The 13,454-nt window shown below is 52.7% G+C and overlaps 1 protein-coding gene across 1 annotated transcript in view; it reads right to left on the bottom strand.

The window, feature by feature from the left end:
- The window catches only part of KIF26A (kinesin family member 26A), a gene marked incomplete at its 3' end in the record, with an annotated part of 102,625 nt that extends 91,284 nt beyond the window's left edge, over window positions 1–11,341 (bottom strand). Inside the window, exons 1-2 of the mRNA XM_080618519.1 lie at window positions 10,704–11,341; window positions 8,035–8,280 (exon numbers count right to left, since the gene is read on the bottom strand). Coding sequence (XP_080474645.1) covers window positions 8,035–8,280; window positions 10,704–10,838 — 381 coding nt within the window. The 5' untranslated portion in view covers window positions 10,839–11,341. The remainder of the gene's footprint in view (window positions 1–8,034; window positions 8,281–10,703) is intronic.
- Between the last annotated feature and the right edge of the window lie 2,113 nt (window positions 11,342–13,454).

The raw sequence follows: 13,454 nt of genomic DNA, 5'->3' as shown, positions 1-13,454 counted from the left end.
AAAGTTTATATTCACTTTAACTTAATCTACAGCAGAATACATACATACATATATATATGTACATATAGCCACCACCACCCTTGCTTGGAACAGTCATTTGAAGCTTTGCTCTTATGTTCCTCTGCTAAGTTTTCCTTTTTCCATTTAAAAATTAAATACTTTTTAAGGGAAAACTAATAAGTAACACACTTCGGCATAAACTTCAACAGCAGTATGAGGGACTGAAGCCACTGAAGAGTTCCCGATTTACAAGGCCACACCACCTTTTCATCATAGGGAGGCACAGCGCAGCATGCAGATAAACCTTTCTGATAGCATCAGCACAGCTCTGATCTCTGCTCCCTGCACTGACCTAATACCTGCTACTTAATCAAGCTCCACTTCACCTGGACATATGCCACAGCCCCTTCAGTCCCCTTCCACAGCCTCAACACTCCCCTCCTGGTGAACTGGCAGATTTTCAGGACTACTGGTTGCTATCTTCACAGTTTATCTAAGTTCCTGGCTTTGTTTGCTGTTTCTGCTGTTGCAGCAGAACCTCCTCTCCGATACCTGACCTGAAAGTTCAGTTGCAACTCACAGAGTCTGCTGGTTTTTGTGTTCCTATTATTATGCTTTTCCTTATTATGCATACTATAGGAGCAGTCAGCTCTACTAGGAACAGCAATCAATGATACTCGATGCCATACAAGCAACAGTCTCTGTCACAGTAAAGAAGTTCTTACTCAAAATGGACAAAGGATGGAAACATTTTCTCTCTGCTGGGAAAAGGAGAAATTAAACACATGGATATCAAGCAGCCTGCCACATTCACAAAGTCAGTGGCAAATCTAGGGATTCAATTCCAGTCTTGCATCCCTCCAGTGGGACACAATTCTTGCTGATAACAAAAGCAGCAGGAGGCATGATTCTCCTGAAAGTCAGGCCCAAGTTTTCTCCCATAAGCCACTCATCCGAAAGACTACACAAAGTTAGTAGACACTTGTAAAAGAAGTCAGCCTGCTACCAATCATAACATCCAGCAACAGACAAAACTTCCACCTTCCTAAAGATGCCTTCCATTTGGTGATATGCTGGACATGTAAGTATAACATAGTTATTCCAGTACTTCAGGTCTGAAGTCAGAGGACAGGGAGACAAATCCAGACAATTTAAATTCTATTGATGTCCAGTAAATTTAAAAAGAAAAAAAGAAAAAGAGGATGCAATACTCCCAAAAGGACATATGGTTGTCTGCCATACTCAGTGTGAGCAATATCCAAATAGATCTAGTTCCTGAAGGTAATCCAATTTTGAAAAAGGCAAGAGCATCATCATGGAAAAATCTTCTAGAAGACACACACACATTTCCAGATAGATTCACCTCCTCTAGCCGTGGTGAAGCTTCACTGTGGGAAAAAAGACTCAGACCCACAGAGTGCAGTAATGGTTGGGCAACCAAGCAGCAGGAAACCCATGCAGCAACTGTGTACATGGTGTGTGATTCCAGTCCTGGGAAAGGAAAATCTCTTGGTGGTTTCAGCCATCCCCACTCCAGTACCCTGCAGTGCCAGGTTCAGAGCTGCAGCCACTATCAGCTGCTGTGGGCCAGGGAAGAGGAGGATGACTACTGCCTCCTACAACCTCACTATTAACAAGTCAGAGTGGGATCACTGTAGGTGGAAACTTTTGGCAAAAACAATAAAGCAGCTACTACATATTTCAACAGGTTCAAAGTAACCTCAGATGTTAGGAGCAGATGCTCTTTTCCACCCCCTGGGATTTTGAAATGGTTTACGCATTTCCTCCCTTTTCCCTAAGAGGGCAGGGTGCTGAAGGAATTAGCTAGAGAAAGAGCCAGCACAATACTAATTACCCTCAGCTACCCAGGAGACCACAGTACCTTCAGCTAATTGCGCAATCACTGCACCTCCACTTCAGATCCCCAGTGAGAAGACCTCTTGCCCCTGGCATCTGAACTGCAAGATAATCCCACTCACCTGTATTTTAAAAGGGCACCCTTAAAAATCCTAAATGTTCAAAGCAAACACATTACAATTTGTTTCTGTGGCCTATCATATAGCATGGGGACTACTGCACTGACTGAAACAAGGGGACTGCTCATGTCAACACATCTGACATGGTGGTGTCACTAACTCTGTTATTAGACTGCACACGTACCTGAAATCCACACCTGAGCTCATAGCCTGAAGCACTCCACAGCCAAGTCTCTGCAAGAGTTTCTCTCACAAAGTTAAATCTTAAATGTGCACCTCAAAAAATGGCGCAGTTTCATATTTATGAAGACATTACTTTTCCACTTATGCATTTTTGAAATGTTAAATATAGAACATTTTAAGGTGCATTTAGTGCTTGCAAAGAGCCCTGAAAACTGTATTCCTCTAGACAGCAATCTGTAAAAGACAAAGTTCTCCCATTCCATTCCCCTTAACCACGTCAATGCAGCTGCAGAAAGGCCTTCTATGAAAAGAAAGGCAGCCCCTCAGTAACAGAGGACCCCAAACTTATCCAAGACTCAGCAGCCTCATTACCAGGACTCTCAAATTCCAGGTGACCATGCCACTTAGTAGAAAGCTGACGCATTAATAGAAAAAAACCAGGCATAGGAAGAAAAACTTCACAAAAAGCCAGGGGTTGCTTCTAAAAGCTTAGATCCATTCCACATTCACCTCAAATGTTATGAGAAGTCTCCAGGTGCTTTGAACCCCTTCTCTGTCAGGGAAGCATGAGACTGCAGACAAATGCTAATGCTTTCTCCCAGGCTCCTCCCTGTGCAGCGCAGGCTCCTGAAGCACTCAACAGTGCACATGCGGTGAGGAGACAGGTGCTGGAAGCCAGAGATCCCATAAGCTCTCCTTGCTACTAGTCCTGCTGATACCATGCCATCAGAGTGGCCAAGGTGGGAATAACAAAGCGTACCAGGCTCTCACACATCAAGACCACAGCCCTCAGTTCCATGCCTGTCCTCTTGGTCTGGTTTTCCAAAGCAATGAAAACTGCTGCAGTGCCCTTCTTTCCATCCTGCTCACTGCCAGCCCTCCTTAATAGTATTTGAATCTGTCAGATCACCTGAAATCAAGGTAGAAGGCCCACTGCAAGCTCCTACAACTTCCACAAACTGTCCACGAGGAAAGCTGTGCAGGACCCACCTGTTATTAACTGTCTGGCAGCAGCCAGATGCCCAAGTATAAGCGTGCTGTCAACCAAACAGTACGTGTGCAGCTGCAGAGACTGTGCTGCTTCTTATTGAGTCATCATGGACAAGGAGGGAACAGCTGGGATTAACAGAGAGATGGAGCAAGCAAAGGAGGTGAGCAAAGCATCCATTCTACCAAACCACCTTTCCTTAGTTGTTCTGCTCGTGGAAACATGTGGGGGTTATTTAGCCTACAGGAGAAACCCACAGGAAAGAGCATACCCTTCCCAGAACTTTGTTCTTCATCTCCCCTTTCAGTTGATGCAATCAGCAACACACACAGGTGTACCAAGAGACCACTGCTTTGATCAGAAGGTGGTGTGGTGGGAGTGCAATCCAGCAGCACCTCTCAGCATCTGCACAGCTGAGACTCCTCAGTGCAGTCTAAAGCCACTCGTGTCCTCCACTTTCTTCCAGAGAAGCCAGGCTTTCTCCAGCTTTAGCTGGTGTAATTCAGAGCCCAGCCACGGACATGGCAGGCTAAGATTTACTCAGCTCCCTCCAATGACTCATGGTTCATTAGCAGCCAAAGGCATAGGCATGACCTGTCCTGGTCATCAAGGCTCTCTGCAGACCAGGGCTTCCAATGTGCCTCTTTGCACCCAGCCACAACTTCCCCAATCAACTAGGAATAAAGTTCTTGAAGACATCAGAGAAAAACCATTGTCCACCCCACCAGCAATGAAGAGCCCACAGTCACTCCTTTGTCCTTCAGAATCCCTGGATGCCGTTCAGTGGTGTGCCTCTTGTGATATGCAGTGCAGATAATGCAAGGGCGGGAAGAGGGAACCACAGGGAAGAAAAGAAGCTCTTCAAAACTAGGACAGCAAGAACTTGGCTGAACTCAAGCTACAATGTGCACATTTCTGCCCCCCTTAATGCTGCCTCTGACACCCACCGGCACTGGCAGTAGGCAAAATATAAACTGCTCAGATTGGGAGGATCAGGGGACAGGTGAAATGGGGTATCTGAATCCCTGGGCTGGGAGAAATACAGTCCTCAAAGCTAATCACTTCCAAAGCGAATTTCCTCTAAACTTGGCCTCCTTTCAGTAGTGATACAAAAAAAATACTTTATTCCAGTATAACTGGGTACAATTATTACTTTTCTATAACTAAAATATTTATATCAGTATAAAACACTTCTGTGGATGTAGCTGTATCAGTGCGTGCATTCCTCATAGCAAGACAGCTTTCTTCCTCTGCTTGTAATGGATTATCCAAAACCATCTTACAGTGGCTGTATATCCTTAAGGCTATTGCCTGCAGTAGAAGGGAGCACACATTTTACTTCCAGCTGCAGGAGCACATGTCTCATGTTGAAAGTCCCTGCCTGTCCCCTTCCTTTCAGAGACACAAAACTCACTCTGACATACACCTCTTTAGAAATGACAGCACATTTGGGTTTATCAAATAGGGGCATCACACAAATTAATTAATGAGCATTTGTGAAGCACTGTGAAGATTTTAGGTGCTAAGTATTATTATTACTAATTTAATCTACATCCCCATTCAGTTCTCAGCCTCTCCTGTGAAACTGCCAGCAGTGATGCCAATTAGCAGTAATTGTTGTGGTGGTTTTGTGACAAGGCTATTTGCCAACTGGGAGTGAGACACAGACCACCAACTCATTTCCCGTGGATTGCCCACAGCTGCCAACAGCAACAACTTCCAGGCAAAACAACCTGCTCACCACTCCAGCCAGAACCCTGGCAGTAGATCTTGTATCCCATTACAGCTGTCCCATTACAGCTCCCCAGGGACACAGCCTGAAAGGCACATACAGAACTTTTAATTAGGGATAAACCAAGGCACCTTTTCGGTTTATGTTTGGTTTTGGTTTTTTCCTCCTACACTAGTTCAGTACATGACCCAACAACTGATGCCGATACTGCAATGCCAAAATGCTAATCTGGCATAATTTCAGTTTAAACTTTACTCATTTCCATCCATGCTTGATGAAAATCACATTCTGATTCACGCAGAAGGCCTCACTGTGGTGGCAAACTGTAAAGGCAGCAGCACTAAAACTAAGGGAACTGACAGGACAGGGTGCAATAAATCTTGTACTTGGGAGAACTGTTAAAAGAGTTTTAATATAAGCACAGAGGTGTATCTTGTTATCATTTGCCCAGGAGGACTTTAAAGAGACATAAACAACTAACAGTATTCTGTAATCAATGCACATCATCTTAGCACCGAAACTTTCAATTATTTATATATTTTTAATACATCTAATTGAAAGGACACCACCACATAAACTGTATGAATCATAGCTCTCTCAAGCAATTAGATTTGTTATCCCTGCAGACTGCAAACAGTACGTTGGCTTTTTATTCTAATGTGAATTCAATCCCTTGTCAGCTGCCCCACGCATGAGAATACACCTCCTCTCTTTCATCAGGAAAGATATCAACAGCAGGAAACTAGCCCTTCTTTCATCTCTGAGGCACCCACCCACCCTTCCAAAGGGTTTTCAACCAGGTGTGGAAATCTTTCTGAATCTGTGCTGAAAGATCCCTTAATTATTATGGCAAAGGAGGTAAATCCTTTGAGAGCAGCATGCTCCAAGCAGCAGCCTTCTGGTGTTTTCTCATCCAGTAGTTGCTTAGTTTGACAGTGAATTAGACAGGTTTGTAAGAAATCCTTTAGAATCTATTGTATGGGCATGAAACTCTTACAAGAGGAGCTGCTTTTTCAGATGTCTTGTTATATAATTAAACAAGAAAGTGGAAGAAAAAAATAAAAAGCAGCAGCAGCAAGCTGCCTTTCTGGCACAAACCTTACACAGCACTCAACCTGCCAGCATATTGCATCAGATTCCCATTGCAAGGCCAATTCACAGCAGCTGAGTAGCCGAACCCCTGACTGTTATCTCCCACTAACCTACTTCACACTCAGAAGGCAGTAAGTAGAACTGTTTATTGCATCTTACTTCCTGAGGAGCTGCTCACTACACGAGGATTAGTGGTGGTTTGAGCTTGCAATTAGGCTTGAGGTCTCACAAGTGTTAGAAAATGTATTTTTTAACAAATTTGAAACATCTAACACTACCGTATGCTACTCAGTAAGTAAACTCCAGGTATCTGTTACTCTGCAATCAGGTCTGTCGAGGTTCTGACACTGTGATGACTAATATTTTATTATGTTCCTAGGCATGCTTTGAAACCTTGCAGAAAAGGGGATTAATTTACCCATCATCAAGTACCTATCAAGGAAGTCCCCCGAGACTTGCAGGAAGGAGACCACACAAACAGGCCTTTGCTCACAGGTCTCCTCACCTGAACACCTGGCCAAGGCCCCCTGACTCTCCTGCACTGGCAGCTTTTTTTTCCCACGACAGAGATTTGGTCCCAGATAGGACACTATTCTTTACAGCAGAGGCCCATCCCAACATCAGCAACAGGGGTTCTTGTGCTCCTCACTGAAACAGCCTATCACAAGCACTTCACAAGGGGAAATTAAACTTCTTCCCACCACTCAACAGCAATCCAGAAAACAAAAGGTCCAACAGTACTGAATTCAATGAGATAAGATAGGTGACCTTTTACACCACAGAAATAAGAACCCACTCCAAAACCAGCAAGTCAACAGAGACTCCTGTTGATTTCAAAGGGCTTTGGATCCAGCTTGAAAATGCGAGCCTCACAGTGCATTCAGACACTGCTCCACAATGCACTTCCAAACAAAACTATATTTAGATTCAATGGGAATTCTGTAGATCATACAGGAACTCTTTGAATGAAAATGAAGGTCAGCAGGGTTTGGCTTCCTCTTCAGACCCTACCCCCCCACATTGTTGCAAACATCCAGATAAGCATTGTTTAGAAAACAATACCTTACTTCCAAATGTTATCAAAACCCTAACACACGTTTTGTGTGCCCTGAAACAGAATCTCAGAGTCCTCGTTGCATTTTGCCCTGTCAGCTAATCCTGTCTCCTCAGGTGTTTAGGCATGACTCTGTATCAAGACTTTTTTTCACTTGTATCAGCTTTGAAGTTTTGTTTCATGCGCCCTGACTAAAGGAAAAGGGGCAAGAATAACAGAGTCCTCAGGTACACAGAAAACAAACCAGGAAAGGAAAAATTGTGCAGACTAGAACACACACAAAGCTGCACACATGTTAAAGGAAACCTCTGGCATCCCCATGCACTTTCGCCATTCATTACCAGACATGAAGGGCCATCGTGAAGCACAAACTGGAAGAAAATGACACAGCCCCGGCTTGCCCGAGTGACACTAAGGGCAAGAACGAGCCCATCAGCCAGGGAGGTACGTTCAAGCATCCAGACTGCGAAAGTCCAGCAAAACCATACCACTCAAAGTTTCCTCCACTGCCACAAACACCAGTGGGAGACTTTCAGCTTCATTTTGTGGGCTCCTCAGAAGGAGGAGGCGAACTGCTGCCACCGGCAGCTTCTCCCAGTAAGGATGAAACCAAATCCCAGCCACAGCACCGAGCCGGCATCCCCGAAAGGGTGTCACCACGGCTGGGAGGCAGAGGCGGCTCCCCCGGGGCCGCCCTGGGCACCCGCACGGCACTCGCCTGCTGTCCGCTCCGTTCGCCCAAGTCGCTACAATTCTTGGGGCTTTAACTGTTTCTGGCTGTAACAGAGAGCGAGCGCTCAGCAGCACAAGTTCACTTTTCCAGAAAGCCTGGGACAGGAAATCCTTGAACTTTTGAAGAACCCTCATGGGTTGGAAATCGCCGGCTGCCCTCCCAACCCCGCGGGGGTACACACCTGATCCCGCCCGGGCTGGGGACCAGGCCCCTGTGTCCCCCATCACCACCTCCCGCGACCGCCCAGCGGTGCTCGGACGGCCCAGGCGCACTTACCGGCGGGGCGTTGGGCGGGCAGCCGCCGGCGGCCAACCGCGCCGCCTGCCTCCTCAGCTCGGCTAGCTGGGCCTGGCAGCTCCGGCACCAGCCCCCAGCCGCCGCCCGCTCCAGCGCCCGCGGCTCTGCGCCCGCGGCGGCCCCCGCTCCCTCGGGCGCCGGGCGGCTGGCGCAGCGCTCCTCCTCGGCGGCGGCCGGCGGCCTCTTCCGCGGGGAGAGCTCCCGCACTGGGCTTCCCTCCGCCACCTGCGGAGAGAACAGACCTCAGCGCCGCGGATCGCGGAGGCAACGCGGCTCCCACTCCCCTTGCGGGGGAAAAAAATAGAAGGGGGGGGGATAAAAAAAGAAAAAAGGAAAAAAAAGGAGCCCTAAAGAGGGGAAGGGGAGTGCTGTAACAACTTACCCCCGGCGCCCGGGGCTCAGGGCCCAGACCCTTCCTGCCGGCGGCCGTGATCATGGTAGCGGCGGATGAGCCCGAGCCCGAGCCCCTGCCCCGCTAGTGCGGGCGGTGGGGTGCCCAGAGGCGCGAGCGTCCCGCAGCACCCATGGTCAGACGGGGGGGCGGAGGTGCCAACAGTGAATTCGCTGATTCCCCGCAGTCCAGACTGCGGCTCTAGGTGATGTTGCCTCCCATGTTGAGGAGGGAGAGAAGTTTGGGTTGGGAGAGGGAGGCGGAGTGAGCTCCCCACGGCGGCACGGGGAAGGACCCGGAGCACGGGAGCACGTCGGCAAAAAAGCTGGAAAAGTGCTTGTAGGGCAGGGAGGAGGGGCTGGGCGGGGGCGGCGGGGTGGGGTGAGCGGGGGTGGGGGGGCTCGGCAAGGACAGGCTGAGGCTTAGGTTTGGGGTTGCGGGGCGGGGAGGTGCCGTTTCATAGTGACCCTGACAGTCTCAAGCCGGTGTGACTAAAGCGCGGATACTCCTGCAGTTGCCTCCTTCAAGCTCCAACACCCAAGTTCGCCGAGAGTGAGGAATAAAAGGGCCGGGCTGTGGGTACCGGTCCCACTGCGGAGCGGGGGGGGGGGAGGGGGTGGGAAAGCCGCGCAAGCATCGGCCCTTTGCGCGGGCCCGGTGGGTGCAGACCAGTTGCAAATGGGGTCCAGGGGACCGGCGGGGTCCGCTCACGCGGCCGACGCTCTCCGGCGCGGGGTTGGGGGCACCGTACGCCCCTTCGCGGGCAGACGCGCGGTTCCGCGGGGCTCAGCCACCCCGGGGCCGGGCCGACTCCCCAGCCGCTCGGTGGGAGTGATGGGGTGTTCCTACATGTGAAAATTGACCTGACAGATGGAGAAATTAACGCTCGCAGCTAATTGTCTACTTGGCTGCCGCTGCGGCTCTTATATTTAGCACTTTTTTTTCCTGGTTGTGTCCCCAGAGAGCGGAACATGAGCCACTGTGTCTCAGTGCCCCCTCACTGCCCGGTCCCGTTGCCCCAGGCTGGTGGCGATGGGCAGAGGCCGCGCCGAGACTTGCCTGGGCACCGCAGCCCGGTGCCGCCGCCCCGTGCCTGTGACCAGAGCACCACCTGCCGGCGCCGCCGCGCGTCTGCACACGGGAGCTCCCTGTCCCACCCGGGACGGACGCGAAGCCGGACCCGGCACCTCGCGTGGGAGCCGCGTCGGGAGATGGCGGAGGCGGGGGCTTCCCCCAGCGATGCCAATCACGGCTCCTGGTCTCCTTGCCCGCCACCGCGAGGGTAGGTGCTGGTGGCTCTCGACCACGGGGTGGGGTCTGCGAGGATGTGAGCAGCGCCGAGCACAAAGAGTGGGGAAAACACATGTGGAGGGGAATAAATTCCCTCCTCTTCCAAGAGGCACCTTCCCCAGCTGCTTCAGCTTCCCTGGCTCTCCCGAGCACGTGTCCAAGGTGCCCACTTACCCTAAAATGGGTGGATGCCCCAAGGAGAGCCGAAGCCATGCGCGCCCCGCACTGCCCTTGAGGGGCCCCGCACCGCCGGCAGGAACCCGGACGCTGTGGCAGCTGCCCCGCCCGCCCGGGCTGCCTGCATAGAGCCCGACAAAAGTTTTGGTGGGGAGGTGAAGAAGACAGACGGGGGAGCGCAGGCTGTCACCCGGAGGCTGCCCCGTGCCCCTCCCCAGGGCCAGCGGGGAGTGAGACTGGCCCAGACACCGGCACCCGGGCATCGCGCACGGCTCCCTTCTCCCTCCCGCTCGGGACTCTGCAGGTCTCCGGGAACTCACTAAGAAATTTCATGTGTCCGAATAACAGCAGCACAATGCTCCCGCGGCCCCCGGTCAGGCTGGATGGGGCGGGGGGCGAGGGGCTGTGCTCCCCAGCCGGCGCTGGGGCTGAGCAGCGCTGCGCGCCTGAACCTCCTCCTTTTCTTATTAAGTAAAATAAAACCCTCCTGGAAACAGCGGGACACGGTGCCCACACGCCCCGCCCGAGGCCGGGGACACGCAGGCAGCCGCCGTGCGCGGAGAAGCCCCAGGAGCGGGCCTGCAGCGCGGTCCCCCCGCGCCGCGCCGCTCCGTGGAGCCGCCAGGACTGTTCGTGGTGCTGAAACCAACCCCGGCACGGCCGCCGCCAACTTCTCAGCGCCAAGTTGGCCACCCCCTTCCCGTGAGCCGGCTCGGGGCAGGGCAGGCAGCCGGCCTCTCCGGCCCCCTCCCGATCCCCAGCATCCTAGGGCTGGGCAAGGTCCCGTTACCTTGGCTTTCCGCCGCAGGAGGTGGCTGGTGAAGCCGAAGATGATCTCCGAGTCCAAGCACAAGGCTCCTATCTCCAGGAGGCTGGGGTTTTTTCTCGTGGCGTTGGAGGCATCGGGCGATTTTTGAAAAGCCATAGTTTGAGGTTGGAAATATCCGGCTCCCTGAGCGGAGGCGATGTATTTGTATAAACAAGCGGGGGAGAGCGGGGAGAAGAAAAAAGAAAAAAAAAAAAAAAAGAAAATAAGAATAAAACAGCAAACACCTCCCACCCCTTAAAAAAGAAGAAGGAAAAACAAGAAAAGAAGCCAGACACGGGTGACTTACTCTGTCACCCACCGGGATGCGCGCTGCCGGGGTGAGGTAGCCAGCAGCCGGGCAGACCCACCAGCCTCCCGCCTCTCTCCGCCTCTCCCCGCTGCTATCCCTCCCGTTACATCCCCCCCCCCCCCCCCAGCGCACCTTGCCTGACGAGCGGGCGCGGTGCGGGCCCCGCTCAGCGCCCACCCGGCGCCGAGGCCGGGGCCGCCGGTGCGCTGGGTGAGCGGGGCCGGCAGCGCCCTACTCCCCCGCCGCCGGCCATCAGCTCGCCGAGCGAGGGGGCTCCCACCGCCCGCTGGCCAGGAGGCCGCCCTGAGAGCCTCCTGCCTCCCCTCATCCACTGCTGGGTGGGTTTAGTGGCTGGGTTGGTGGGGTTTTTTTTTCCCTCCTCCTTCTCCTCCTCCGGGGTGAGCACAAGGAGGGAAAAGCTGCCAGTGAAGTCAGTTTAAGGGGGGGAAAAGACACGCACAAGGAGAACAAGGGTGGAGGGGGAAAGGAAACAAAAAGAATAGGAAAGAAACAAGAAAAAAAAGGATGAAAAAAAACCCCAAAACCACAAAGCTTGACGGAGCAGAAGTGAAGCACTTTCCGGAAGGGATCCGCCTTTCACTCCACTGAAAAGCTTCCCCCTCCTTTTTCCCCTCTGCTTAATTTTATTTGAGGTGGGTGAGGACGGCAGGGAAGGAGCGAGTTCCTTCTCCTCGAGGGGGCCCAGAAGCAGGTCCCTTATGAGGCCCCAGGGAGAGCCAGCCCCCCTCCCGGCCGACCCCCCGCCGCGGCGGCACTGCGTGTGCCCACTTGTGTCCCAGCCTGGGGCCGGGCGTATCGCTCTCGGCTCTGGGCCGTATGCCGAGGCGCGGCCCGTCCCGTCGGGGCGGGCGGGATGAATCGGGCTTCCCGAGGACTCTGGGCAGAGCGCTAATCCCCACCCGGGCACTTTCCCACTAGACAAATACTTCGCCCCCCGGGACAAAAGCGTTGTCTCGCTTGGTAACGCCCGCCGTGGAAGGAAGTTGAACAATAGGTTTAGCTGGCTCCACGGGGCAGAGCGACCACCCCCGGGCTGCACACCCGTCGCCCCGGCCGGCACCGGGCGCTGCTGCGGGGGGGTGGATACCGGGGAGCGACGCCGCGGCCCCCGCTCTTCTCTCTGCAACCGCGCCCCGGGCTGGGCCGAGGTCCTGCCCTGCTGCCCGGCCGCGATCAGCACGTCGGGGGGAGCTGAGGGGCGGGGGAGGGACGGAGTGAGGGGGGAAGGGGTAGGAGATGTGGAAGAGGAAAGGGAAGAAAAAGGGGAAGGGGGAAAGGCAGAGGAAGGGGAAGTGAAGGTCTTAAGTCTCTGTGGCCACAAAAGGACACCATAGCTTATCTTTATTCTGAATTTACCAGGTCACCTGGGCTTCCAGCTAATGATGAGCCTATGTGTTAGAGGACAGAGGTGCATTAATAAGTGGCTCTGTATGATGGTGGTGGAATGCAGGTGTCACAGGCAGGCACAGGAGGGTTGCTGGAGGGAGGAAAAAAGGATGGGAATGGTGATATATTTACACCAAAGGTGTAAGGATTTGTCTGACTCTTTATTGCATCCCTTCCTTATGTAGGCATCTCAGTCCAGAGATGTGCCAATATGTGAGCCAGTTCCTGAACCTACCTGGGAGTGGAGGATGCAAGGGCCCAGCCCCAGTGCCACCTTGCACAGACTCATCCTGTCACTCATCCAAGGCCCATCCCAGCATCCTGTCTCGCTGTGCACCACTATGCATGCAAAGTGTTCCAGCACCCTCCCCTGCACAAGTAGGACATTGCCCTGCACCAGAAGATCCCTGTGCTTGGAAGGTGCCACTTTACTAAGAGAGTGGGAAGAAGAGGGTGAAGAGGAGGGCGGAAGGAAAAACAATTCAAGCAAAATGGTGGTGTGGACTAGAGCTGTCCAGATAAAGTGTCCCACACAGGCTTTCAGCCCACATGCTCAGCATGAGGTAGAACAGTGCCCATCACCAGAACCCAAAGCATGAAATGTCACTTCCCATGCACTGGGGAAAGAGGCTTGAAAACATCAAAGAGCAGCGACAAACATGGCCAGGTCAGGGAAGCTTGTTTCCCAGTTTGGAGGAGGCCTGAGGACTCTGTCCCCATCCCCCATATCTTCAGCCCAACCCAAGTTTAAGCACTCACACCATGCTGGTCTGGCCTCAAGGAGAGCCTGGCTCAAACCGGCCTCCAGGCCACCTTCAGCCTAGCACATCTCCCTTCCCCACCACAGTTTGCCCCTCTTCCCTGGCTCTTGGCAGGGACCTTGGGAAGGTCTGGGCCTAAAATATCCCTGAATGTCAGGCACAGAGCAAAGGGTCCCTGTGCAACCCCAACCTCACCACTAATCCTGGAGAGTCTCTCTTCAGTCATCCCTATTAAAGCAAATATCTCCCTACCCC

The sequence above is a fragment of the Psittacula echo genome, assembly GCF_963264785.1.
Source record: "Psittacula echo genome assembly, chromosome: 5".
In the NCBI taxonomy this organism is placed as follows: domain Eukaryota; kingdom Metazoa; phylum Chordata; class Aves; order Psittaciformes; family Psittacidae; genus Psittacula; species Psittacula echo.
Note: the sequence above shows the minus strand (reverse complement) of the source record. Positions and strands in the feature narration are given on the sequence as shown.